The following is a 24,276-nucleotide window of genomic DNA, read 5'->3' on the forward strand; positions in this document are numbered from 1 at the left end:
TGTTGTACCATGTTTTCCGGTATCATATTGGATAATAATACCATGGTATTTTATTCCAGCAGTGGTAGATGAAAATGGAAATCATTCAGTATTATGCTATATGTCAAAGTAAGAAAACAGCATATTGTACTGTTTGGTACTTTTCTGTTCAGAAATTCATTTGACCAGTTTCCACAGAGCAATTATTTGTCAATTAAATAGGCTATATTTGACTACTTTTTTCCCCAAGCATGAGGAATCACAATTTTAAAACTCCCATGATCTTGAAAAACCTTTATGTACCCATAAACAACATTAATATCTGCCTTTAAGAAATGAAGTTCTGTTGCTATGTTACTGTGAATGGATGTAGCCTTGGCAACTAAAGAGAAACTTTCTGTCTTTTTACAGAATAAGTTATTATTCGTGATGAATAAGCTGTTCAAGGCCGTCCAGCACACGGCGCTGTGTCTGACACTTTAAAATGCCTCGACGATCTTACCTCAGTGTTAGTTGATGTAGAAGTTGAGAGACTCCGTTGCGCGCCACAGGTTTTATTTAAAAACTCAGCACAAACAAAAAGAAAAAATGTCAGAAAGTACAAGTGAAGACTGATTAAATTTAAGATCAGCCGACCTTTCACAGGGTTTGATTTCGTCACCATGTTTTATTGGACAACATGCTTTTACCTTAAAAAAGTTTTACCTGTCTATCTGATGTAGACACATTTTTGACCGTTGACTGAATAACGGATTTTTTTTTTTAAATCGTAAAAGCGCGCGATGCCTGAAGCTCTGGCTCATGAGGAAGAAACAGTGGCCGTGACGTTTCCGTCCGCGCGCCGCTCGCCGGATGAAAAGATGAGCGGCGCGTGCTACACCAACCACACATTTGAATACGATGATGGGAGCACCTCGCGCCTGAGGTAAAGTGCGCGCACAGTTGTCTTCTTCAGAACTAAGCTAGAAATGCAAGATAGATAGATAGATAGATAGATAGATAGATAGATAGATAGATAGATAGATAGATAGATAGATAGATTTCATTTTATTTATTTATTTATTTATTTTTTAACTACTGGCGGCCCATACCACAATCTAATGTATTATAGTAAATTTAGTCTTGGCCAGTGGTAATGCAGCACTTCTTTTCAATCTTCACATGTTCTTGCATCTTTTGTACCCTCAAAACGAGGCTGTTATTCAGAAGACTCGCTTGCTTTTTAAAATGTCAAATAGTCTATTTTTCCAAGTCTCTGTGTCTTTTCTTTCACTGGTAGTCCGAGATGTGGCTCCAGTTGTGGGGGCAGAGGGGTGGTCTTAAATGTGCAGGAGCTCGAGATGACCACTGGAGCATCGGTGGTTCCTTCCCCTCAAACCTACTTCCGGTTCCGAGACCTGTTGCTTGGAGACCAGAATTTTTATGATGACAGGTAATCAGGACATCGCCCCCTAAACCCTCATTCACTATTCCCTACGTTAGTCCACTAAAACTGTTCACTTGAGGAGTGAATGAAAAGGATTGAGCGAATTCGGACAGCCGTTGAGCGTACATCGTTTGTACACTTGTTATTGACAGTGCAATGTGGGATGAATAAGTGTGCTCAGTAACGTCCACTATGGTTTCGGACACCACTACAAATGGCTGTCCCCTCAAATAACACCCAATTTGAGGGTATAGGGTGTTGATTACGGTTTCAGCCAATGTTTAGACCTTATGTTGCCCCGCTCGTTGTGTTCTGTCTTCCAGTTTGTTTTCCACAGCATAAAGGTAAGATCTTACGGATTTATGAATGAACCACTCATTTTAAAATCTTCCCTGTCTAATGACATTTGTAATGACATTTGCTTCAAACATTACAACGCTTATGATAACTTTCATTAACTCTACAATAGTAAATGCCACAGAGCTGCCGCAAAACCAAGAGTTCAAACACAAATTTCTAAAGATGGTTGTGCGCAAGTTTCTCTGGCGCATAAGGTCTATATTGCCCAGTGTCACTATTGCTCCACCTGCAAATTCATACCTGTCTCATTGAAGACCAGGAGTCAGAACTAGATCCAAATGACTATTAAATATTTATGAGTTATGATGTTTCTGTAATACAGACCCTCCCTGGTTACCTACTGACTGCATCACAAAAAAAGATTAGAAGTTGCGGGCAGATGCCCTAGGTGTAAAGGTGTGTTCATACAATACACCTAGATCGAGTGTATTGTATGGAAAGAAAGCAATATCCTAAAAACACTCTGAAAACCTCAGCAACCAAATAGAAACACCTTGGCAACCACCCAGAACATTCGATATGGAAAATATAACTCTGTTTGAAAATCATGTTTGGATTTGTTTTTTAAACTGCTGAACAAGAGAAAAACAAAGTTGCTCGTTGACTTTTTTATACTGGCAAACCTTGAATGTTAAGAAAATAGTCACACTGTGTGTGTGTGGGCACACAGCCACATCTCTCCAGATCGACAGAAATAGCCTCTTGAGCAGGTTATTATCTGTAATTTCCTGACAACAGGAGGGAGAGAGAGAGAGTGTGGGCACTGCGGAAAAGGTGGAAAGAGAGAAAAAGCAAAAGAACTGCTCATTTGACTGAAATATTTTAATTTTCTTCGGTGAGTTTGTTGCTCATTCATTCGAAGTTCTCTTTGTAAACAAACACATTATGATAACACTACATACACTCCTGTGACTTTGCACTATTACAAAGACAAACAGCATCGCTTGAGGCAAGACTAACATCATCCACTATACATAAAAAAACATTTATTTTTAATAAGCTTTATGCATTAACAGAACTTGTAAGGTTTGCCACGTTTTACAGCTGTTGTACATGTCATAGATATGAATTAGGCCTGTATTTGACATAGAGATGCTAATAAAACTAACAAAGTGTATTGAAATCGAATGCAGAGGCATACACAACAGAGAGAGAGACACGCTTGAGCGCCTGCAGTCAGGAGCGTGTGGGCGGGTTATTTTGAACCGTGCCGCTGAAGATTATGTACTTCCATAACAATCCTCTCAGCTCACATCTCTAAACGTCCTTGTCTAGAAACCCTCTGGGTTTTCTCTGTTATGGAGCAGAAGAACACTGTACCATCCTGGGTTAACCCGGCTCTGGTCAACTGGAGACTGGACTCTTTTGGTAGCGATGCTGGGCAGAGGTAGGATGCTTCTCTAATAAGAGTCACTGCAGTCTTTTGAATGACTGGAAATTATCACTGAGTCTGGGTTTTTTCCCTTTTTGCTAAAGTAGGAACGCTGTAGTGGATTTCAGATGCTGCTAGTGCTGCACTTCTCAGTTGTTGTCAAAGTTTTTTTGCATTTTTTTATAAAATTATTTTTTTGTTCTTCCAGTTTCACTGTTTTTATTAGTAAAACATGCTCAATAAATGATGGCATATCTAACAAAAACATAAGGAAAATTTTGGACACAAAATTGTGCCAGGGGTTGTAATGTTGATGGCTCCGTCTCACTTTATTACGGCAAATAAAACCACGGTTCCTGTGGTCTCCATGGGAACAGGCGGACATATCGCATCTCCTGTCAGAGATTGTAATGTAGAGAATTGCTCTTCGTGCTGAACTATGTAAACAGAGTAAAACATGGTAATGGACGGAGAAAACAAGGGAGAAGAGAGAGTCCTTATGCATCAACATATCACTGATCAGTTTCAGGAAAACTCACATATACTGGCACATATTTGTATTGACATTATACAACAGTTTATGCATTTTGATCATGCGCATTCATATCTACATGAGTATTTGATGCATAACTTGTCTGCTTTTCAAGATTTTAGGTTAAAATGTGTGTTTATATTTCACTATTTTTAATCACATTTTGATTTTACTAGTTTATTTTAAATAGTCCTGTGACAGGTGATTTTTTTTAAAGTACTAATGCATGCATGCACGCATGATGATAATTATAAAAATAATTCACAAACTGCTGTTTAAAATAGTTTTAGATGGAGTTTAGCATGTCGCACCACAGGACTTGTCAACTTTCTAAAAGTATTTCATGTCAACTTCCCACATGCATGAATTCACACTGTCTTACCCACACAGAGCACTGACTTTATAAGGCAGTATTGCTGTAGCCTCTGGCAGGTCCACCTTCACCAATGTAAAGCTTTCATGATAAAGTAAACTTTTATTTGCCCTCTTTCACTTTCTCTTCATCACTGTATATATATGATCTGTCTACCTGTATATTGTGACAGAGTACAGTTGCTAGAAGCGTGATCTGTTATGCTTTGAAAAAAGTAATTATGGTGACCCCAAAATATACTAAAGTCATAATGTGTAGGCTGCTATTTTTCATAACAAATGCCCCCCGAACGAGATATTAAATCGATCTTTCAGTTGATTGTTAGTGATGTTATTGCTTGACTGATGTTTTTACTGCAGGGTTCATGTGGAGTTTTATGTGGATGAGAACACGTTTAAAGAGAGACTCAAACTTTTCTTCATCAAAAACCAAAGATCCAGTAAGTCTCAAACCTGTGACTTTTTGCCTTTAATTTGACCCCATTTTATGGTTTTCTAATGCATGAACTTTCGCGCCCCCAGGTTTAAGGATCCGAATATTTAATTTCTGCCTGAAGCTTTTAACATGTGTTCTCTACATCATACGAGTCATGACGGACAATCCGGCCCAGCTCCGACACACATGGTCAGAACTGTATTTTTATGTTTATGAGTGTGAAGAGTATGATTTCAAAGTAGTATGCTCACATCCAAACATCACTTCAGCAGGTGCTCGATCAAAAGAAAAAATGCAAAAGAGCTGAAATGCTAAAGAGTCGGCACAATGCTGTTACGAAGACCTTTTGTTGTCAAAACATTGCAATTTATTAATCTTCCTTGGGAGCAGAAATAGCAGTGTGCTGGCTCTTTAGCATTTCAGTTAAAGAGTATGATTACCATGACAGAACCATTACATATTATTTTTAATATTTATAGAGAGTTAGTGAATCATCTCTTATGCTAGATTGATGTGTCACAGTAAGCGACCCACACCTCCTCTCTCTACAGCATCAACTGCAACAGCACCACGCAGACCAATGAGATCAACTGGTGAGAAAAACCATCAGCATCAATTTGCAGTTATGCAGATGTGATTCGAATGGTTGATTTTATACTTCTAATGTATTTGCTCTAATCGGTCTCTCTCTTCCAGGGGGCTGATATTCTGGGTAGACAGAAAAGAACCAGTGTGGGCCATTCAGGTGAGTCCCGGGAAAACAAAGCATTTATATTTAAATGTATTGATTTAACACTGCTTAGTGAAGCTTCAAAAACATTTATAAATCTTTTGTTTTGAATCAGTGGTTTTGTAAGAATTGAGAAATAAAAAAATGCCGGACAGTCTGGTTGAAGAGCGACCAGACCCTTTGTCCTAAAGGACCTCTCTGGAAATTAACATTTGAACTCCCCCTTGTGCACTATCGAGACGAAAGTCTCACCTCCGAGTCATCCTAATCTACATCTCATTCCCTCTTCCCTCACCCTCTCTCTCATGCTCAGATCACCTGAATTCACCCAAGAAAATATATAGTTTAATGTGAATGATTATCAGACATGTTTAGTATCATTTGAAATGTCTCAGTGCGACTGGTACAAATGTCTCATTTCCATATAAGTAAAACAAAAGGTAAAAAGGTTTTTAAGAGTTTAGGGATATCTGGCACACAAAGGAAGGTGGTCTCTAGACAAATGGTCTCCTACCCCCCCAAAAGGTGTAACCTCTGAATGCAAATTTCCATTGTTAGCAGATGTTTCCATGTGAAGGAGGTTCTGTCTATATAATGGAATGCAGCAAAGGGTTCGGGGCCTTTCTGTATTTCAGATTAGCCCGTGAGGCTAATCGTTCATGTATTTCTTAATGTTGGGTTGCATCTCTTTTCTTTATTCCAGAGCAATTGATGTTTTGTATCGATTATCTTTGAATTGATTATGAAATTGGTATGATACATTTACCTGACATAATGAATTGTTACATTTGATTATTCTAACTGACTTTGACATTATTTTCATTAAAGACTTAAAAGGAATAGTCAAACATACGCTCACATTTAATGATGCACAGATATCATTTAAACCTTTTCATTTATGGAGTCAGATGAAATAACGAGAAAATACATATTCAAATGTATTGCATTTAATCAAAAAATACTTTGCCTCGAGAAAAGACAGTAACACGTAGAGACCTTCCGTGCTGGTCGGATGCCGGACTTTGGGCCGATCGAGCGTGAATCAAACTCGATGTGATTTCAGCAAACAAGGCCGTGTTATGTCATACTGTTTCGAACCTTGGTTTCTAAACATTTCAAAATTCGGATGACACTAGATTGCATTGATATAGTTGAACCCATGAATGATTGTCTAAGGTTTTAAATAATCTCGAGTCACTTTTATAATGTAGGTTCATTTTAAATGAATTTAATGAATTTATAATTAATCTGTATAATACAAAATGGAGAATGATACTTAAAGGTGCTCTAAGGGATGTCACGCATTTTTTAGGCCAAAACATTTTTTGTCACATACAGCAAACATCTCCTCACCATCCGCTAGCCGCCTGTCCCCTGAACACACTGTAAAAAAACACGCTCTCTGTCAGCCCAGGCTCCACAAACAACCCGCACCACGAAACATAACAAACTGTTCCAGCCAATAACCGACAAGAAGGATTTGGGGGTGGGGTTTGGGGGGTTAGTGCGCGGATGAGGAGGAGGGAGGTTCGAGCTAGCCTCCATTTTGTTTGACAATACTTCGAACGTCAACAAGAAGTGACGTCACCCAACATCAAGTAGAGCACCTTTAATTGCTTTTAATTGACCTAGTTTGACAAGCCCTGCCCTGAATAACACATAAACGAGGACTTCAAAATTAATCAAAGAGAAATTTTACATAACCTTCAAATTGAATGTTTTTTGAATATTTGTACATTTAATAGATTTACACTTTCATAAAAACATTTGCATTTGCTTTGTCATGATTATACATGTCTGGACTGCGTTTTCATTGCATTTACACTGTTCTGACCAGCAGGTGGCGCCAGCCTGTGGTGTTTCAAGCACTTTAAAACAGTGAATCATTTTGCGAAGCAATTGGTTCAGTTGATTCAGAACACTTTATCCAAAAGACAGTGTTACCATACCAGATTTCCATAAATTAGTTATAAAAAGTTTAATTTCACACCCGCATCTACTGACACTTATGCACTTAACCCTATAAATCCTACTGTATCATATTTGATATGCAAATTTCTAAGGCCTGTTCATAGTCAGTAAGAATAAATGTATATCTTTTTTTAATATTTCAAGATGAACACTTGAAGCAACTTAGGTTTACTTGATTATCCATACTTATCCATCCATCGATCAGGCTTTTGATTTGTTCATCTCTCAATCACCATTTAAATAAAAATAAATAACAGAGCTTTAATCATAAAACTAAGCCTTTAAATATCATCCTACTAAGACATATATATTGGATATAGGATAAGATATAGAGTGATGACTGATATTCATATGCATTTTATGTAAGTTGTCTGTTATAAAGATCTTATTGATTTACATTACAAGCTATCAGAATTTCATCTTTTCCTTTGGCTATATAAATATCTGCATCTGCACCAAAATAACTTATTTTTGCTCAGTTTGGGTCTCTGGATAAAACCGAGGTGTTTTTCCCCCTCTCGGTTAAGAGCTCCATATTCTCACTATATCAGACTATAGGATTCTGATACGTCACATATGATATTTAACAAAAAATACATATGCATTTTTTATTTGTCTGTTTGCATGTTTTTTTCCTCAGGTGACTGTCGCATCCATCAGTTTCTTGGAGGCCATGTTGTTAACGTACCTCAGCTACAAGGTGAGCGTGTGCATATATTTGAAGTGTGAAAGTGTTCATTGAATGTTGATTGATTTGATATCAAGTTTTGCTTTGGCACAGCAGTATAAAGACACGGATGTTCAAAACAGATCATGTGTTTTTCCAGGGTAATATATGGGAGCAGATATTTCAGGTGTCTTTCTTGTTGGAGATGCTAAATACTGTCCCTTTCATCATAACGGTAAGATGCATCTTCAGAACTAAATCCCAAACTTCTCACCACAGCTGATAATGTAACCTGACCTCTTTCTGTGTGTCAGATCTTCTGGCCTCCACTCAGAAACCTGTTTATCCCAGTGTTCCTCAACTGCTGGCTGGCCAAGTGTGCTCTGGAGAGCATGATAGTGAGTGTTAACCTTTCCCAAATAAACCCACACCAGTGTCTGTTCAATGCTGTATGGAAACCAGGCGATGTGTGTGTGTGTATTACAGAATGATCTGCACAGAGCGATTCAGAGAACACACTCGGCCATGTTCAACCAGGTTCTCATTCTTATCTCCACTCTCTTATGTCTCGTTTTCACCGGGTAAGAATCATTTTATTCTGGTTCAGGGCTGGGCAATATATCAGAAAATGTATATCGTGATATTTACCCAAATTTTGGTTGATACTGTAACTATATAAATGAATATACGCAATTTTATAGAAAAATACTTTTATATTTGATATTATATTTTGGAACATCTTTATTAATACAGTGTTAGCTAATTAAGAGCTGTGTAAATTGAAATGTATAGAAAACTGTGGTAATTAAAAGCTATTTAATTCTGCTCACCTTCATTTTTAAAATCCAGACAAGAAATGAAGCTTCTCTAAAAAAAAACAAGCATTTGCAAACCTCTCAATTGACAGGTTTCATGTTACTGGAGACTTTTTCCAAGGCAAGATGGTTAATTTATTGACCAAAATTGATCACTATCACTAAAAAATTTGTATTTGTAAAACTTTTCCTTAATAATTCTTTTTTTTTTTTAAAGAATAATCATTTTTTAAATAACTTTTTCTTACATAATTTTATTGTCAAGATTACTTTTGTCATTTTTAAATTATGTTTGTTTAATTTATTATTTTTCATTACATTTTCTTATTAAAATGTAAGTTATATTTACAAAATAAATATTTTGAGAATTTATTTACTCAATTTTATACCTAGCAACATTAACTAAGGAGGGCAGGGCTTAACAACGACCAGCCACTCTTCCATGCACCTTTCACGACCTCAATATAAATGATATTTCTATCAATTTCATTGCTTCAACTGGTATATCGCCCGCCTCTGCAGTGGCTCTTTCTTCTTCTCTATCTCTCATCACCTTCACTAAAGTCTTTGTGTCTCTTTCAGCACATGTGGTATCCAGCATTTAGAGCGTGCTGGTAAGAAGAGTCTGTCTCTCTTTAAAGCGTTGTATTTTTGCATCGTGACCTTCTCTACGGTGGGCTTCGGCGATGTGACGCCACAGATTTGGCCGTCTCAGCTGCTGGTGGTGGTGATGATCTGTGTGGCCCTGGTGGTGCTGCCTCTACAGGTCAGACCACCCAAATACTGACTATGAACACAGCCAATGACCTTTCCAAGTATTTTATTCATTGTCTGTCTGTTTCTCCTCTTCTCTGGCTGTAGTTTGAAGAGTTGATCTATCTGTGGATGGAAAGGCAGAAATCTGGTGGAAACTACAGCAGACATCGGGCTCAGACTGAGAGACATGTGGTCTTATGTGTCAGCACTCTCAAAATCGACCTGCTTATGGACTTTCTCAACGAATTCTACGCCCACCCACACACACAGGTGTGTATTCTGTCTGTCTATAGGCGCGTTTCCAGTACAGATTTGTGCAAAACTAAATGTCGACAAAAAACTATTGCGAAATGACGGCGTTTCCATTAACCAATGTTATGCGACTAAAACTTCATTCCTCTCGCGATCAGTCATTCCAAAATTCATAGCAACGGACGTTGGTAGGTTTATGTATATCTCAGATTCTCATCCACCGCACTGGCCATTATTATTTATCAAAGGAGACATATGTGTGTTATCCAATCATTAATGGCAAGGAAAGACCCTTATACTTGAGAGCGGCACATATGAGGTGTTTCTGGCTGTTTCTCACTCATTTCTGCTTCGAGGTCTTGATTGTGGCATTTCTTTGAGGTTTAGAATCCATTATTCCTGTAATTCTTCCGTCTTTTATGAATTTAATAAATAACTCGTCTCGTATTCTGTCCAAACATACCGTGTCATCTATGTCAGCTGACCTGTAAATGCGCAAAAACTGTTTCCATTGCAGTTTTGCGAAATATTTCTTTTTCGAATTGCCTGAAAAACCACCTCATGCGAGCATAAAAACTTTTTTGTGATAAATTGGAGTTTTTTTGCGAAATTGACGTGTTTCCTTTGGGCGTATTTTCAATTCGCAATTTGCGCAGTTTGAAGGGTAATGGAAACGCGGCTTATGTGTGTTTAATAGGTTTAGAATGTCTGTCCATTTTGTTCTAGTATGATGACATGTTGTGTTTGTGCATGTTTAGGATTATTACGTGGTCATCTTGTGTCCATGTGAGGTGGATGTCCAGGTGAGGAGGATTTTGCAGATTCCTCTGTGGTCACAGAGAGTCATCTACCTTCAAGGCTCAGCCCTCAAAAACCAGGATTTACTGAGAGCCAAGTGAGTGACAGCCTTATTGACCAATCACAGCATCTGCTCATGCATAGGTGGATTTGTTTTTCATAAGGCTGCAACAACCAAAATGCATTTAAAAAAGACAAGTGCTGGATAATAGTTTATTATGCTCCCTTATATTGTAACATATATTTTAAACCTTTTTTCACACACTTTAAACCACATTTTTGTTTTACACAGCAGAGTTTGCACAATGTTTGAAGGCTAGCATTGGACAAGATTTGGAACAACAACAAATGTAGCTTCTGTGATTGGTCTGCTTTGTTAATTCCCCTCTGTGATTGGTCGCTTTTGTTCTGTAGGATGGACGATGCGGAAGCATGTTTCATTCTTAGCAGCAGGAATGAAGCTGATCGCATGGCGGCAGTGAGTGTTCTTTTTATTTTATCATTCACATGTATCAATAAAGGTAGACGCATCAATATTTACCAGATAATTTATTTTTCTAATCATCAACTAGAATACCTAGAATAAGACTATTATCTGTAATTATCTATATTGACTAGTTTCTCTAATATCTAATACCAATTATCATAAAGCAACCCAACAAAACCCAAAAAAAACAGAAGAAAAGAAAGAAAGAAATATATTTTCCTGTAAAGTGTGTGGTCAGTGCCGCTGCTCCCTATACAGAGTACATGTAAAAGCGTTTTCAATACCCTGCATATTGATAGCCGCTCCCTGATGCCCTCAAATTATATACAATATAATTATCCAACTAAAAAATTGCGAGAGAACGCAAAAGCATTGACATATATTTTTTCCTCCCATCTCATATTTTTTCCATCAACATGTCCCTTTAGGGGCTCCGTAGAATGTGTAATTTCCTTTCCGAACATAGTATTCGGCTTCGAGCACATCCCTAAAGACTAGTATTGATTTATTGACAGGATCACCAGACCATTCTGAGGGCCTGGGCTGTGAAAGACTTCGCTCCAAACTGCCCTCTTTTCGTCCAGATTCTTAAGCCTGAAAACAAGTTCCATGTTAAATTTGCAGGTACTAATTTGTCTCTTTTCACTTCCTTTAGTTCACATTATTTTTCTGGAATATTGCTCACTCTTTCTGCATTATGTATTCTTCTCACTTGCACTCTCAATATCATTTGAAGCCCTTAGACGACTAATTTTTGTAACCCATGATCATCTTGCCTCTGAGCAGCATGTCCGTTTCTTTCCACAGATCACGTTGTGTGTGAAGAAGAGTTTAAATACGCCATGCTGGCTCTGAATTGTCTGTGTCCGGCCACCTCTACGCTGATCACGTTACTGGTCCACACATCTCGCGGACAGTGAGTCGCAACTCTCTTAGCTTCTTTAAAGGTGAAGTGTGTTATTTCTGTGCTTCTAGCGCCACCATGTGGAATTCAGAAATATTGACTGTTTTCAAACAGGTTTCCCCAACACTCCTCTAGACATTATCATGTTTTTTCAACAATGTACGTGGTAATGCCATGTTTTTTGGACACTATCATGATACGCTACTGTTCAAAGGTTTGGGGTTAAAAAATTTGGAAAGAAATTAATACTATTTTACAGCATGGATGCATTCAATTGTTCAAAAGTTACAGTAAATACATTTATAATGTTACAAAATATTTCTATTGCAAATAAATGTTTTTTTTTTATATAAAAATATATCACGGTTTTCACAAAAATATGAAGTAGCACAACTGTCTTCAACATCGATGATAATACAAAATGTTTTTTGAGCATCAAATCATCATATTAGAGTGATTTCTGAAGGATCATGTGACACTGAAGACTGGAGTAATGATGCTGAAAATACAGCTTTGATCACAGGAATAAATTACTTTTTACTATATATTCACATAGAAAACAGTTATTTTAAATTTCAGACTTTCAAAAATATTAAAAACTCTTACTGACCCCAAAGTTTTGAACAGTAGTGCAATAATAATCTTTAAAGTCCCTGTTTAGTCAATAATTGTATCCCTTAAAACTCATCTTTGATCACCAAAATTACATATTTAAACTTTTTTTCCTTGAAAAAAAACATGCCTTAAAATAGCTCTACACCCTTGCCTCATTTAGTATATGCGGTTCTATGAATATGCAAATGAGCCCCGCCTCCACTCACTCACAGCAGCTCAGAGATCCACTCATTGATGATCACACGCTAACCTGATTGGTTACAATGTAGTTTGTGACGTCAGAAACGATTTCAAATCGTGTTTTTGAGACTGTCTCTCAATACTCAGCAATGGTGTTGACTTATGAATTTGTACATGGTTTGTCTTAAAGCATATTAAAAACACCACATAGACAAATAAACAACATTAAAAGCAAAAACAAGTAATTAGTTTCATCACCACTATGCTTTTTCATGCACAACACAAAGCATTTAATCCCATGCAGTTCCAATAAATTTGTTCCTGCAATTAGTATATCTTATTTTAAGTTTGGTATAATGACCTGATGAATGAAAATGAAAAGGAAAAATATTATAATGACACGTTAATGTCCTTTCAGAGAGGGGCAGCAGTCTCCGGAGCAGTGGCAGAGGATGTACGGCCGTTGTTCTGGTAATGAGGTGTATCATATCCGCCTGGGTGACAGTATGTTCTTCAGAGAGTACAACAGCAAGAGCTTTACCTACGCGGCCTTTCACGCTCACAAAAAGTAGGTTTACACACTATTTAAAAGATATAAAATGTGTTGAAAACTTGTAATGCCAGGCTGTTTATTTGTAGGTACGGTGTGTGTATGATCGGCGTGAAGAGAGAAGATAACAAAAGCATCTTGTTGAATCCTGGACCACGGCACATTATGTCTGCCAGCGACACCTGTTACTACATCAACATCACGAAGGAGGAAAACTCTGCCTTCATCTTCAGACAGGAAGAAGATCAGGGAAAGGGGAGGGGCCACTGTGACATTTTAAACAGCCCGTCTGGCCTGCCTGTTCATAGTATCCTTGCTAGCATGGGTGAGCGAGAATGCATAGAAAAAGATAGACAGTTGTCAGAGGGTCTGTTTATGAATATTTGATTGTTTTCAGGAACGGTTGCCATGGATTTCCAGAACACCAGTCCCCCCGAGAGCGGCGTCAAACTGGCCCTGCCCCCAGAGAACGAACAAGGAAGTCGACGCCCAAGCATAGCGCCTGTTCTGGAGATCGCTGACTCCGCCTCCTTACTGCAATGTGATCTGCTCAGTGACCAATCAGAGGATGAGGCGGGGCACTCAGATGAAGATGTAACAGCTAATGAGTGAGTTAAAGGTGCAGTAAGCGATTTCTGAGAAACGCTGTTGATGTTTGAAATCACCACATCAAACACGCCCCTACACAAAAGGATCACACCCCTATCTTGATAGCTCCGCCCCCAAATTCACAAACATGCTAGGCAACACATGCCCCTCCCCCTTATGAGTGGACACACCCCTTACTGCTGATTGGCTATAAGTGTGTTTTGGTGCTCTGTCTGATCCACTTTCAACAGCGTTTCTCAGAAATCGCTTACTGCACCTTTAAGTCTGTATAAATGTTTTCTGTCTTTCTTTTTTCTTAATTCAAACAACAACACCAATCATTATTATACGTTTAAATTTACAGTTAACTCTTTCCCCACCAGCATTTTTGAAAAAAGTTGCCAGCCAGCGCCAGCATTTTTGATCATTTTTACAAAAGTTTCATGGCCCCCAGAATATTTTGTTGTATGAATATCTGAACATGCAATATATCAAAAGAAACAACATTTTGAGCAATAAGCTGAGAAAATAGCGTTTTTGGCAAAGACTACATTTGAATCAGATTCACAATGATGATCAGAATGTAGATGGAGTAGATCAGATCCATCAACACCCCCAAAGCTTCACAGTCCTGTACCTCGTCCTGGTTCAACATTTCATTCAGTAACATTAGGCAGTTTTGATTTATATGCTGTTTAATGTTGATGATTGCGTTATTTTACATATGCATATGCTTACATATGTTATCACTTGTTTCAGCTGCGTCTTCACAAGTGTTTTGATCAGGTTTTCAGTACTCTTTCAGAAGATGCCTAATAGCGCCCCCTACTGTATAACAGTGAAAACTCAGAAAGCCAGAAAATTCTATCAGTGGCGTGGAAAGAGTTAAATATACTGTACATCAATATAAAAGAGTTGCACAAAGTATTTGTACTAATTCAAATGGGTTTTGTGGTTTGTTTCAACATCACAAGCAAACTAACTGTATACGTTTTTTTTATGAAAATTATTTTAAAAGCTTAAATGTAAAAGAGTCATTTTGTGGTGCTTTTTTATCCTTTTTTTTTTTTTAGTTTGACAGCCACTGGTGACTGTCTGCTCTCAAGTAAGAGTAGATTAATCAAAATAAAACCAAAACCATGTCTTATCGTGTCGCTTATAAACTGGCTGTTGTCAATAAAAGAAAAGCTTTAAGGGCTCGCTACTTTTTTCAGCCAAAAAGACGGCCATAACTATAATTTTTGTAATTTTACAGTTGTACTGAAATGTAAATTATTATTATTTATTTGTTTTTAATAATCATTTATACAATTATTTTATAATCATGTTGATATATAATCACAGAATTTTTGACCAAATTTTGCAGCCATAAAAAAAAACAAAAAACACAGCAAATCTGAAAAACTGCAATTAGCTAAAAATCATGCAGGTATCAAACAAAATGAGCAAATGTGATGTTTTATGACTTTACTATGAACAAACCCTGTTATGGTGCATTTTAATGTTATTTTCCTCAGATTTGTGAAAGGATACCCTCCAAATTCTCCATACATTGGGAGCTCCCCGACCCTTTGCCATCTCCTGCCCCAGAAAGCCCCGTTCTGCTGTTTACGGCTTGACCAGGTGAGCAGCAGCCTCCGCATGGTACGAATCTCTCCCAAATGTTTTATTTGCGTAATTACAATACATTGGACCACGTGAGCATGTCATATTTGTCTCACATTTTCTGCTGCAGGGCTGTGAGCATGTTACTTTTGAAGATGCTAAAGCGTATGGCTTCAAAAACAAGCTAATCATCGTTTCCGCTGAGACGGCTGGAAACGGCCTTTACAACTTCGTAGTGCCTTTAAGAGCCTATTACAGACCCAGAAGGGAACTGAACCCTATAGTCCTGCTGTTAGACAACCCGTAAGCACACACAGACCCTAACACATTCTCGTTCACCTCATGTGTTTCATTAGCCTTATGAATGTTTTATCTACTTCCTGCAGACCCGATGACCACTTCCTTGAGGCCATATCCTGCTTCCCGATGGTGTATTATATGGGCGGCACCATTGACAAGTATAGTTGGATAAAAAAACTTCTCTTTTGTTAGGACTGCATGATTGGTGATCACAAAATGGTTTTTTTCTAATAAACATTGTGAGTACAATTTAAAATGTGTTCAATAAAAACAAACTCCCGGTAGAGCTATGCAATTTGACCAATAATTTTGTATATGACTATAAAATAATACAAATAATAATAATTAATATTGTTTGTGTAGCATTTTATAATGCATTGCATTGGAATTTTTATATTTATATTGCATTACTATATGCATTGCATTGGGATTTTTATATTATTTAAATTTTTATATTGAATTGCATTTGGATTTTTATATTATTTATATTGCATTGCATTGGGATTTTTATATTGCGTTGCGTTTAATTAGTGAAAATTATTAGCAATTCTTCTTATTATTATTACTATAACTGAATAAAATATTAAACAAAAATAATAAATATTACTATTCACTAAAAATAAATAATGAGTGTTAAAAATATTATAATAATTTTCAGCACATATATTTATGTAATTAAATCACAGCCTTTGCAAGTGTGATTTCGGTTTATATCTATCAATCATGCAGCCCTGTCTTTGATAGACAATTCAAATATATCCGTCTAGATGTTGATGAACTGATTGGATGTTTGTGTGATTGACAGTTTGGACAGCCTATTGCAGTGTGGTGTTCTGTATGCTGATAATCTAGTGGTGGTGGACAAAGAAAGCACTATGAGTGCAGAGGAAGACTATATGGCTGACGCTAAAACCATCGTCAATGTGCAGACCATGTTCAGGTGAGCCTAGATCCGCTGACCTTCAGTCTGTGACTAGAAACTGACATCATTTGCATAACATATCATTCCTGTTGCTCAAACAGTAGAGCATGGGGCTAGCATCACCAAAGTCATGGGTTTGATTCCCATGGAATGCATGAACTACTAAAATGTTAACCTTGAATGCAATGCAAGTCACTCTGGATAAATGTAAATAGTCTCTTTTTCTCTGTGTGTGTCTCTTCAGGTTGTTTCCAAGTCTCAGTATAATCACAGAACTGACTCACCCGTCAAACATGAGATTCATGCAGTTCAGAGCGAAGGACTGTTACTCCCTCGCCCTGTCTAAGTTAGAGAAGGTGGGAGATGGAGAGAGGAGAGCACGTTTATATTTGCATTTAATTGTTGAATTCGGTAGTTTTGTGTTTTGATTATTGCAAAATGTGTGACAGAAGGAACGTGACAAAGGCTCAAATCTTGCCTTCATGTTTCGTCTTCCATTCGCTGCGGGTCGAGTCTTCAGCATCAGTATGTTGGACACACTCCTGTACCAGGTAAATGTGCATGTGTGTGTGTGTGTGTGTGTGTGTGTGTCTTTGAAAAAAGGGATAGATAGAGTTATGCACAAATGTTTGGATTATCCCTAATAAAGTCAGTCACAGCGCCCTCTTGTGCTCAGGAATTACAAACATTACAATTGCAAACAGTAACTTGCATTTATGCATTTGGTGACTTGCAGTGCCTATTCCAGGTAGACAATATCTTTCAAAAGTTTGAGGTTGATGAAATTTCATAATGTTTTTTTAAAGAAGTCTCTTATGCTCACCAAGGCTGCATTTATTTGATCAAAACAGTAATATTGTAAAATATTTTTACAGTTTAACTGTTTCCTATTTGAATATATTTAAAAAATGTAATTTATCCCTGTGATGCAAAGCTTTTGTTTAATGTTTATTTTGTGTTTGTTTTGTGTGTGAGTGTTTTGTGAAGGACTACATGATCCCAATAGCCAGATTACTGCTGGGATTGGACACCACACCTGGATCCGGGTACCTGTGTGCTGTGAGTGCAAAACACTGTGTTTATGTGTTTAGATGTATGTTGTAATCTGTTCTACACTGATCTGTCAGTGTTTGGTTTTGATCATGTTCCTGTGTGTTTAGATGCACATATGCGAGGCTGACCTCTGGATCCGCACATACGGGAGACTCTTCCAGAAGTTCTGTTCGTCTAGTTCAGAGATTCCCATCGGAATCTACCGCACTGAATCACACGCACATCCTGAGGTATGCAGACATCTATCTATCTATCTATCTATCTATCTATCTATCTATCTATCTATCTATCTATCTATCTATCTATCTATCTATCTATCTATCTTTCTCTCATCTATCTATCTATCTATCTATCTATCTATCTATCTATCTATCTATCTATCTATCTATCTATCTATCTATCTTTCTCTCATTTATCTGTCTATCTATCTATCTATCTATCTATCTATCTATCTATCTATCTATCTATCTATCTATCTATCTATCTATCTATCTATCTATCTATCATCTATCTGTCTGTCTGTCTGTCTGTCTACTGTATCTATCTATCTATCTGTCTGTCTGCCTCCAGTTTCAAGGTTCCGTCAGCATAGAGGGGTTAAACGACACCAGGGAGAAGGGGGAGGAGTCAAAAATCCTCACCCGGAGCTCCTCCAGCAGTGACCAATCAGAGCACCCGCTCCTGAGAAAGAAGAGCATGCACTGGACGAGGCGTCTCAGTAGGCGGAGCGTGAAGAGGAGCGACTCCTCCCTCAGCTCCATCCAGCAGCGTCTGGGCGTGTTGCGGCGCTCGGAAAGGGAGGAGCTTTCGGAACTGGTCAGGAACCGCATGCAGCACTTGGGCCTTCACACAGCTGGATACAGTAAACCACGCCCCTTACCTCATTAATAACATAAATATGTATATTGTTTGTAATATGTTTATTCTTAAAGTTGGTTTGAAACTGAAGTTGTGATAGTTTTTTTTCTTGTTGGGCGGGACTTGATTTTGTCCATTGGGAATTGATTGGACGGTTGTGGTTTGCTATTGGTCAATCTCATATGAGTGACAGGTTGCCCCGCCCTCATGCCAGCAAACACATCATCAGAGAAGAAAAGAGGGATCAGTCACTTAAAGGTGCATTGCGCAACATTTCATGTTAAAAATACCCGTTTTTCTAACCCATACATGCTTAAACAATTGCCTGATGGGCTGAATGAGCCCTTCTATGATCACTGCGATTGCCTCTATAATCCTGTACAGTAAAATAAATAAGAGGGATTCGGGTCGGAATCGACTGGGCGTGACGTCATGCGCGTTCACGCTCACCTGGCTATGTCTGGCAGGTTTGTGTATTCGCCGCCATTATCCGCATCAGCGAAGACAACTCAAGCGACTTTTGCAAAAGTAGAAGATGGATTCAAAGAGACCGGCTTCTAGTTCATCCCAAACCCCAACGCAAACTCCACGTAACCGCGTGCACAACTCTGGTTGCAGTTTCGCGTGTCGCCAGAAGGGGGCATAGTTCTGCAAAAACTCAGAGACTTGCGCAATGCACCTTTAAAGAGGGAAAGGAAGTTATGTTGATTAAAGATTACAAGGGCACATGAATTTAAAAATAAAAATGATGATGTGCACTGATAAATCATTAATAGATACTGCAATATTCCATAAAAAATTTCAATTTCAATGTTGACTTCATGGTCACTTTAAGAACAGAAATTAAATTTGTAGAACATGGGAACTGGGAGATCTATCCAAATGTTTATAGAGACTGGAACCACCATAAACCCTCCCTTTTCACAAATTCCTGATGGATAAAATCAAGTCCTGTCCTAAATTTCTCTCAAATCATGTTTCACTTGAAAATTGATGTCAGATTATGAAAGTAAAAAGGGTTGTGAACACTGATTTATGTTGAGTCCTGAATATGTGGTTACATTCTTGATCAGAAGAACTTTAGTTTTGTCAGAAATTATATTTCTAGATAATAATTTTGATCCAAAATATCTCCTTCATTTCTCTCTTCCTCTTTTTCATTGTGTCTTTCGTCTCATATAGAAGATGTCACAAATCTAACAGCCAGTGATGTGATGAATAGAGTTAATTTGGGGTATTTGCAAGGTAAACGCCTTCCACTTTACTGTTTCAGTGAATATGAGGGTGTTTATTCTTTTCTTGGCATTTTATTCACTTTTATTGAAAGTTATATAGAAGATAAGAGGACATTTTTTGTAGAAAAAGATGCAATCCAGATTCAAGTTAAGTGCATGAGATATAATAAACAGCATTCCCATTATTACTCCCACTGTATTATATTGTAGTCGTTATTTGAATTACATAGCACGTTATAAATTGTATAGCACCTTAACATTGTGGCATAAAGTTTTTAATCTAGTTGTACTTCATCTTTCCCTATGGAACTTTGTTTAACCACACCCATATGGTTTGAGTGACAGGTGTATCCACCAATCTCTGTTCCAGATGAGTTGAATGACCAGCAGAACTCCATCTCATATGTGCTGATAAACCCCGCCCCCGACACGCTGCTGCAGCTCAATGATGTCGTGTAAGTAGCACATGCACACATACCTGTCATTAACTGCTGTAAGTTGTAAAGCTATTTGAATAGATTAAATCACATATGGTTCAAAGGACAACATTCAGAAATGTTCTTCAGGAACCTTTTTGGGCTACTTTATACATAACTACTGTGATATAAAATTGTTCATACTGTCATACAAGATTTTTCTCATAGCAAACTGTATTTATTAAACACTTCCGCTAACCTAGCTCTCTTTTTTTTTTTACATTTTAATCAGATTAATTTACATTTTTTAGATTTAACCCAATAAAGTCTACTGTATCATATCTGATATGTGAATTTCTAAGGCTTCAACATGATCAAATTTGCTGATAAAACCTGTTGCACACAATTTACTACATGCCTTATGTCATATGATTGATTGTTTATAAAAAAAAATTGCAAGTAAAAGGCCTTTATTTAAATGATTTTTATAAAGCAAGCATAAGCATACATTTTATGTTGTTAGTAATATTTCAAGATGAACATTTACTGGACTGAAGCAACTTTTTTTTTTAGAAAAATGTTAAAATGTGAGTCTCAAATATGATCATCAGGCTTTATTTCTTCATCTCTCATTCATCATTGTATTGCATTGTATCATATGTTTAACAGAGCTTTGATCATAAAACTAATCATTTAAATATCATCTTACTAAGACATTATCGGGAGATATAGAGTTACAACTTATATTTATGTGGATTTTATGTAAATTACAGAATTTCATCTTATTTAAATATCAGCATCTGCACCAAATTGCATATTTTTGCTGTTTTTTCCTCGAGTTTGAACTTCACATTCTCACGATATGAGAGTCACAAAAGCCTGATGTATCAAATATGATACTCAACAAAAAAACACATATGCAAACTTTTATATTTTATATTTTTTAAAATATTTTGTCTAAAGGGTCAATAAACTGATCCATTAAAAAAAAAAAAAAAAAAAAAATGTAATTAATTATTTTTATGTCAGGCTTTACAGGGTTAAGACATTTGGTCCCTTTTATTCTAGAGGAGACCACCCAAAAGTCCCCAAAACGTAGGGTGTTCCAGGTTTTACTATTTTTATGGGGACATTTGGTCATATTTATTGTGTGTTTGTGTGTGTGGGTCAGGTTTAAGCAACATTTGGCCCTCATAAAGCAGCAAATCCTGATGCACACACAAGCTTTTTCTCATACATATGCATACACACAAACATGTCAGTGTCAAGAGTCACATTATCAGAGTAAAACCCCAAACATGGATCACTCAAAGTGCTCATTGTGTTCTGCAGGTTCCTGATCCGTCCGGATCCACTGGCTCATGTACCCGAAGAACCGCCCGTACAGAACCGACGGTGCCGGTCCTCAACTAACACACCAGAACTCAACAAGGTTTAACCGGTCAGAACTCAGCACTAGAACTAGATCATATACAAAGCCTTGATATAACTGGACTATAAAGAGCTGTGGGTAATTCATCAGTGATATTATGCTCTGAACACTGCATATAATACAAAAGAAGAGCTTTGAACTGTGAGTGTAGTCATTTGTGAAATATTATGTGGTGAAGTAAAACTTAATGTTCCTTCAAAGAAGAGTGTCATTCATCCAGGATTGTTGTCCTAACTGTGCAGTACCACATTTGACCTGTAGGGGAAACACAGAGATCATATGGATGAAAAAGCGTCCTGTTGTAGATCAGACACTAGAGGGCGATGATGACTGATCCAAGTCAAACTCCCCTCTTGTTTGGAAAATCAGGTTTTTGCTGTTTTAATACAGGCATGCATTTCCTATTTTGTTTGCGCTTTTGTTTAATGTTTGTTTATTGCCTTGCAGTGTTTTGCATTCGGAAGATCACTGATAGACTTCTTGATTCTGGACAGTGGCCACAAAAATGCACGTCTGAATGTCATTGCATTAGATAAGTAAATATCAAACCAAGTAGCATTTATTTTAAAGAAAGATTTCAGCTGTGTGAATTTGAGGAGCACATGCACTTATAAATCAGCAGTTGATTCAAAATTATGAAGAGAAGTGCAGCATCTCTTCTTACAAAAATATGTTAGAGGAACTTTGAGAGAACATTTCCATTAAGTTATGAAAACAGTATTTCTGAATGTTCTCTGAACGTCCAGTTTTTTAAATGTTTTAAACCGTTTTGTCTCGGTTATTCAAATGTTAAGGAAACATTCCATTTTATCCTTTAGCAAACATTATGGGAATGTTACTTTTGATGTAATGTTCCATGATCGGCGTTCCATAAAGGCCAGATAACACTGAATGAAAGTTCTATTAATTATACTGGAAGAATGTTTGTTCATAATGTTGAGAGAACCTTGCCTGATTATTAGCTTAAGTTCTGAGAATGTTCCGTTAGACTTAAGTGTCCATTCACTGTATCGGGTATTACCTCTATTATTATTGCTGTGCACATTTGGTTAGTTTTAGTTGTCTTCTCACCAGTAATAATGAAATGTGCAATGTTTTGATATTATTATAATGTACATTGTACTTACATAGAACGTAATTTGTACATCAGATATTTTTGTGATTTTGGTGCATTTTGAAATTAAAGTATTTAATGAATATGTTATGTTAGCCATGCGTGTGTGTGTGTGTGTGTGAGAGAGAGAGAGAGAGAGAGAACATTTAATAGTATAAGAACAATAATGTGAGGTGTTTCCATTTGGAAGAGCAACACGTGATCATAAGAGAGTGGGAATAAGAGTAAGTGCCAGCAGTGTGGGGTACAAACACACACACACACACACACACTGCTGAGTGATGCAGTTTCGGTCGACAGGTCTGAGCAAGAGGGCGAGACAGGGAGGCGTGTGAACGGCAAGGTGTGTGTGAGGAAAAATTTGTGGAAAAGTGTGTGAGCTTGTTTGTTTAAGAGTGATGAATTATTGGAATTGAGTGGGAACATTTTAGTATAAATCCAATAATCTCTCTCTCTCTCTCTCACACTCTCCCTCCCTCCCTCTCTCTCTCTCTCCCTCCCTCTCTCTCTCTCTCTCTCTCTCACACTCTCCCTCCCTCTCTCTCTCTCTCCCTCCCTCTCTCTCTCTCTCTCTCTCTCTCTCTCTGTGTGTGTGTATAGGGGATTCTTCAGGTAGAGGAGCTTAGTTTGCCCCTAGTTTGAGTTTAAATGGGAAAAAATAAATACATCTTAGTTTTAAAGGACCGACTATAATAAAGTTGATTATTTTGTTTAGTTTATCTAAGTGGTACAAATAAACATTTTCCTTACTTTCTGTCTCCCCAGATTTTAACTTCTCTTAGTTACTTTTTATTTTCAAAACTTTTCATTTTTCTATATTGCAAGTAAATGCCATTCTATTTGAAAATAAATGTTGAGTAAATACAACCAAAACTTTATTATACCAAACTCCATGATCATTCCATGATCAGATTTTTATAGCAGGACGTGTGAACAATATTGTAACAAATTAACTTCATAATTTATAGCTTACAGAATTTTCATTGTTTAGGTATAGTCAGAAGTGTTCAAGGTGCATTCAATATAAACCCTCTCTTTAAGGAGGTTTTTCTCTCTATGTTTTAAGTGTTTTTCTAGCCTCAGTTTTCCCACGTTAAACCCTGCCTGCAAATGGCGCAGAAAAAGATCCCCTTTAGCATTCCCATAAACCCTTAATTCCTTAATTAAACACCAAACAGTGATTAATAATGAACAAAACATGGTGTCAGTTGAGTGCACTTCATGTCATGTTTTATTGTTCTTCCTCCAGCTCTCGGATGCTAATCTCTTCATCCTGTGGAGGTGTTTTCTGATCGTACCGTGTCATTACCTCGAGTGTGACGGCCTCAGGCCCAAACCTGCACCCATCCTGAGAGATCACCCGAGGCTGCGCTCTTTAGCATCACCGTTCACACCCACAAACACACCCAGAGCCTTTAACTGTGCCGTTTCACACCGCCTGTCCGCATGCAATGCAGACATGTGCGCACACGTGTGCAGGTGCATGCAAACACACACGCACATGGTAAACAAATGGACATGTATGAGAAGGATGTGCACATGAACATGGGC

General features: G+C 37.5%; 1 protein-coding gene across 4 annotated transcripts; it reads left to right on the forward strand.

Annotated features, from left to right (window-relative positions):
• Positions 1–771: 771 nt before the first annotated feature.
• Positions 772–22,808, forward strand: LOC311098101 (potassium channel subfamily T member 1-like). Of its 4 annotated transcripts, none has more exons than XM_084138187.1 (31): positions 772–904; positions 1,259–1,411; positions 4,402–4,481; positions 4,564–4,666; positions 5,029–5,070; positions 5,174–5,222; positions 7,819–7,878; positions 8,006–8,080; positions 8,160–8,243; positions 8,332–8,426; positions 9,243–9,426; positions 9,522–9,686; positions 10,427–10,563; positions 10,881–10,944; positions 11,469–11,577; positions 11,761–11,869; positions 13,071–13,220; positions 13,292–13,527; positions 13,600–13,810; positions 15,308–15,434; positions 15,526–15,698; positions 15,782–15,853; positions 16,501–16,635; positions 16,862–16,973; positions 17,067–17,168; positions 17,593–17,676; positions 17,778–17,900; positions 18,241–18,532; positions 19,711–19,773; positions 20,134–20,218; positions 21,512–22,808. In XM_084138187.1, the coding sequence occupies exons 1-31, from the start codon at positions 840–842 to the stop codon at positions 21,615–21,617; spliced, it is 3,645 nt and encodes a 1,214-aa protein (XP_083994313.1). In that variant the 5' UTR covers positions 772–839; the 3' UTR covers positions 21,618–22,808. The 4 variants fall into 4 exon arrangements, with proteins under 4 accessions (XP_083994313.1, XP_083994314.1, XP_083994315.1 ...); XM_084138188.1 differs by having other exon boundaries at positions 17,070–17,168; XM_084138189.1 differs by having other exon boundaries at positions 15,308–15,413.
• The last annotated feature ends 1,468 nt before the right edge of the window (positions 22,809–24,276 follow it).

Source organism: Abramis brama (assembly GCF_963993115.1).
Source record: "Abramis brama genome assembly, chromosome: 15".
Taxonomy (NCBI): Eukaryota; Metazoa; Chordata; class Actinopteri; order Cypriniformes; family Leuciscidae; genus Abramis; species Abramis brama.

Bases quoted from the DNA above. Each gene is read 5' to 3' on its own strand.
- LOC311098101 (XM_084138187.1), top strand. From the start codon at position 840: ATGAGCGGCGCGTGCTACACCAACCACACATTTGAATACGATGATGGG. The intron at 4,482-4,563 runs GTAAGTCTCAAA...TCGCGCCCCCAG, and splicing joins CATCAAAAACCAAAGATCCA to GTTTAAGGATCCGAATATTT. The intron at 8,081-8,159 runs GTAAGATGCATC...TCTGTGTGTCAG, and splicing joins CTGTCCCTTTCATCATAACG to ATCTTCTGGCCTCCACTCAG.